We start from the raw sequence: 4,381 nt of genomic DNA, 5'->3' as shown, positions 1-4,381 counted from the left end.
TGTAAAATTAAAATTAGTTTTTATTTTAAAATTTGATACATCTTAATATTTAAATTTAAAAAATGAATAGATAATTTTTTTAATGTAGTGACATTTTTCTTTCTTATTTAATGATATTTCATATTCACATTTTAGATAAAGCTGTTGAAATGACATAAATAATTCAAATTTGATATTAAAAGACATTTAATATATCACCAAAAAATTGAAAAAAAAAAACTAAAAAATTATATTTATTTATTTTACTTTAAAAATTAAAATGCATAAAATTTGGTAATAGGAACTTAATTCTAGCTTAACATCTAAAATTAAAAATATATTTAATCTTAATAATAATAATTATAATAATAACAATTATTATTATAATTGATAGTTCAAAAAATAAATCGAAAAAGTGGAAGTGGGGTTTGTTACAGTTAAAAAGGGCCCCACATGACACCTCTCTTACTAATGCCACCTTCTCTACCGCCTTAATTATAGCTTTCTTTTTCCCTCATTTTCTTCCTTTTATACCAACTCTTTCTATTTTTCTTCTCCACCTCTCTTCTCCGGCGACTCTCGCCGGAATCTCAACCGGGAAACCGCCGGAAAAATAGTACTTCCCATCTTCCAAAACCACCCTCTTCACCATTCTTGTTCCAAGTAACACAAAGCTCACAGCACTCTTCTACACAGTTTTTTTCTTTTGTTTTGTGTTGCTACTCATTCAACTCTGCAATGCATTCGGAACCTGTGAATACTAGACACATTTGAGGGAATTTCAGTTTAAATTCACAAATTTTCTTCTGGGTATTCTCCAGTGTCAATGGCCGTAGTTTTTAGTTTCATGATCTTGAAGGTAGTGTAGTGGTAACACCAGCTGTCATTGCTGGGTGAAAGTCACAATGCTAACAATCTTTTAATGATATGGATTCTGAAAATTCAATGTGGTTTTATGGTTTCAAGGCGTCACTTGCTGATGTGAGTTAATTTGGAGATTTTCCTTGTTTGTGGGGTATGGGGGGTTTATTATTTCCCTTTTGGTTTTTTGTGTGAATTACTAGCGTGCGGTCAATGGTTTTCGTTTAATCAGCATTTAATTTTTAGCTGAAAGATCCAAAAACGAACTTCAAGCCTCAAAAACATTGGTTTTGGCCTTGATTGATTGCATTTATTAGCATCACTAAATTCATGATTTGTTTTTCTCTTTCTCATCCTTGTAATTATTTCTTAAGGCCCTAGATTGAAGAGCGAGGAGTTAACCTCACGCCACCGATTGGGGTGTAAGCAGAAAGTGAAGAACATAAAAAGGTGATGATGTTGAGGTGGGCAAGGGTTTCTGATGGAAAAGGTGATCACTGTGACAGTGAAGAGATGGAGATGGGGTTCAATGTTTTGAGTGGTGATGAAATTGTCAAGTCCAAGAGATTGATTGTGAGACCTAGAATCAAGGTGTGGATGGCCCGTGCCATCACTACAGTGATACTTTGGACTTGTGTGGTTCAACTGATGGCAATTGGGGAGTTGTGGGGACCAAGGTTGTTGAAGGGCATGCCTCATTGTTTCAGCCACCAAGATGAATCTCCAGCAACTGCAAAGGCTTTTGTTCCGGCCAAGGTTGTCTTTCCACCCAAAAGTAAGTGCTCGTTTCGTCACATAAATTGATCTTTAAGGTTTTAACATGGGGTTGGGATCTCAGTTTCGCAGTTGGTATTGCCGGAAAATGCAATATACAAGGCCGATGCGACTGCATTTTGATGACGGTGTGGTCGCAGACACCCCGAAAATTTTAATCAGGCAGTCAAAATTGCGGCTGCGAACTGTTTTTCAAAAATTCATGTTAAAGATTTCTTGTGATTTTTGTTCAAAGAATGGTGACTTTCTTAGGCTTTGTATAGATGTGTCTGCTAAATAATTGTATGACTGGTTATGACTGGGGAAGGAATACGGTGATTCTTTTTTGTCAGGGATTCACAAGAATAATGGTTATCTTATGGTTTCGTGCAATGGAGGACTCAATCAAATGCGAGCAGCTGTGAGTGCCAATGCTTTATTACATAATTTACATTCACTGCAGGCATCAACTTGCAAATTCTTATTCTGTCTTTCTCATAATTTTGTTTGTTCTTTTACAGATATGTGACATGGTTGCTATTGCAAGACATTTAAATGTTACTCTCATAGTTCCGGAGCTAGATAAAACATCTTTCTGGGCTGACCCAAGGTTTTTTCACATTTCCTATTGCTAAAGTCATGATTTTAGTTCAGGAAATGTTTATTTCTATGGTTGTCATCTTGATTTCTTCATTGAAATGTTGTCCTGATTTCTGTTCCCTTGATGTGGCAGTGAGTTCCAAGACATATTTGATGTGGATAATTTCATTGGATCCTTAAGAGATGAGGTTAGAATATTAAAGCAACTACCACCTAGGCTCAAGAGAAGAGTTGAACAAGGATTATTCTACTCATTGCCGCCAGTTAGCTGGTCGAATATATCATACTATGAAAAGCAGGTATTTACTTAGTCAACATGACTTCTTTTCTTTATCAGATTTTTGGTTACTTGAATTCAGCTGACTTTCCTACTTGCTTATCGCAGATCCTTCCTCTGTTACTGAAACACAAGGTTGTGCACCTAAACAGAACTGATGCTCGACTTGCCAATAATGGACTACCTTTGGAGATTCAAAGGCTGCGATGTCGTGTAAATTATAACGCTTTGAGGTTTACTTCCCAGATAGAGGAACTTGGTAGGAAGATAGTCAAAATTTTGAGGCAAAAGGGACCCTTCCTTGTGCTTCACCTTAGATATGAGATGGACATGTTGGCCTTCTCTGGCTGTACTCATGGATGCGACACCAGGGAGGTGGAGGAACTCACAAGAATGAGGTATGTCAAATCTTGAACTAATGTGTTTATGTCACAGTAAAAATTTTCTTCTCAATTTGAATATAATCTTAGAAAATTTCATTTTTCAGATATGCTTATCCCTGGTGGAAGGAGAAAGTTATTAATTCTGATCTTAAGAGACAAGATGGTCTATGCCCTTTAACTCCCGAGGAGACTACACTGGTATTGACAGCTCTAGGCATAGACCGAAGCATTCAGATTTATATTGCTGCTGGAGAAATATATGGTGGAGGGAGAAGGATGGCAGGTTTACAAGCAGCTTTTCCAAATGTGGTCAGTAGAAAGAAACAAAATCATATTTCTATGTTTATATGTTGTTTTGTAACCTTTTTGTGCTTTAACTGCAACAGGTGAGGAAAGAAACTCTGCTAGAACCTTCAGATTTGATGTATTTTCAAAACCACTCATCACAAATGGCTGCACTGGATTACCTTGTGTCTCTAGAGAGTGATATATTCATTCCAACCTATGATGGGAACATGGCTAAGGTTGTGGAAGGACACCGGAGGTATTACATACTATGATGCCAGATGTTTTACCATCAGTCATCTTCTGTGATCTCATCTATGGTTAAATGTGTTGATTTCATTCAGTATATAATGAAATCTACGATGGCTTTTCCCCCCTTTTGTCAAATGATATCCATATAATATGGGGAAATTCATGCTTGATTGAACAACTTAACAAGTATTACAATCTTACTTGCAGATGATTATTTTTGTTCATGCTACATTATCTGAGCCATTGAGTGCACTTGCAAACCAAGTCTTTTTCCTCATCTAGGTTTTGCTATTGGTGGCAAAACTATTCTGATTTTAGTCTCCTTTTACTAATATAATGCTTCTTTCTCTTCAGATTTTTAGGCTTCAAAAGGACTATATTACTTGATAGAAAGCATTTGGTGCAACTGATAGATCAATACACCAATGGGTCACTATGCTGGGATGAGTTTTCCATTATGGTGAAGAAAACTCATGCCAATAGGATGGGAAACCCCAAAAGAAGAGTTATCATCCCAGACAGGCCCAAAGAAGAAGACTACTTTTATTCCAATCCACAGGAGTGTTTCAAATTCCAAGATGGAGCATTGAGCAGCACATGATCCTATCTCATCTAACACATGCCTCCTCTAAACAGTTTCTTCCATCAAAAGGCGATGCTAATTGGTATTTATTTCAGGGGGAGGACCCTAATTCTGTACATGAATTAGGATCTGAATGAACACAAGGAACCGTGTGACTATTCCTCACTGGAATCATTTTGACAAAATTGGAAAAAATTTCACTTTTTGAGGAATAGGGTCTTGTGTAAAGCAACAGCAAAGAGGAGTTATATCTTATATACTGTAAAGAAGAGCAAAAGATATGTAGAGTACTTTTACTATTAACTTTTGTCTTTTTCTAATTTGAAAGATGGTTCTTCACCAAATACTGATGGTTGAGCGTTGAAATAAATAGAAGATGTGAAAGAACAACGCAGAAGTCTCTTAGAA

The 4,381-nt window shown here is 36.3% G+C and overlaps 1 protein-coding gene across 1 annotated transcript; it reads left to right on the top strand.

Moving 5' to 3' along the window:
• Positions 1-484: 484 nt before the first annotated feature.
• LOC106779269 (uncharacterized protein At1g04910) lies at positions 485-4,381 on the top strand. Its single transcript, XM_022776542.1, has 9 exons — positions 485-960; positions 1,215-1,615; positions 1,947-2,014; positions 2,115-2,203; positions 2,327-2,492; positions 2,579-2,868; positions 2,958-3,162; positions 3,240-3,397; positions 3,745-4,381. The coding sequence occupies exons 2-9, from the start codon at positions 1,294-1,296 to the stop codon at positions 3,989-3,991; spliced, it is 1,545 nt and encodes a 514-aa protein (XP_022632263.1). The 5' UTR covers positions 485-960; positions 1,215-1,293; the 3' UTR covers positions 3,992-4,381.

The sequence above is a fragment of the Vigna radiata genome, unplaced genomic scaffold, assembly GCF_000741045.1.
Source record: "Vigna radiata var. radiata cultivar VC1973A unplaced genomic scaffold, Vradiata_ver6 scaffold_190, whole genome shotgun sequence".
Lineage (NCBI taxonomy): Eukaryota > Viridiplantae > Streptophyta > Magnoliopsida > Fabales > Fabaceae > Vigna > Vigna radiata.
The sequence above is the reverse complement of the archived record's forward strand: the minus strand, read 5'-3'. Positions and strand labels throughout refer to the sequence as shown.

What these genes read in the sequence shown, in the direction of transcription:
- LOC106779269 (XM_022776542.1), top strand. Translation starts at nt 1,294, where the DNA reads ATGATGTTGAGGTGGGCAAGGGTTTCTGATGGAAAAGGTGATCACTGT. An exon ending in TCAATCAAATGCGAGCAGCT is followed by an intron (nt 2,015 to 2,114) that starts GTGAGTGCCAAT and finishes GTTCTTTTACAG; the next exon opens with ATATGTGACATGGTTGCTAT. An exon ending in TATCATACTATGAAAAGCAG is followed by an intron (nt 2,493 to 2,578) that starts GTATTTACTTAG and finishes TGCTTATCGCAG; the next exon opens with ATCCTTCCTCTGTTACTGAA.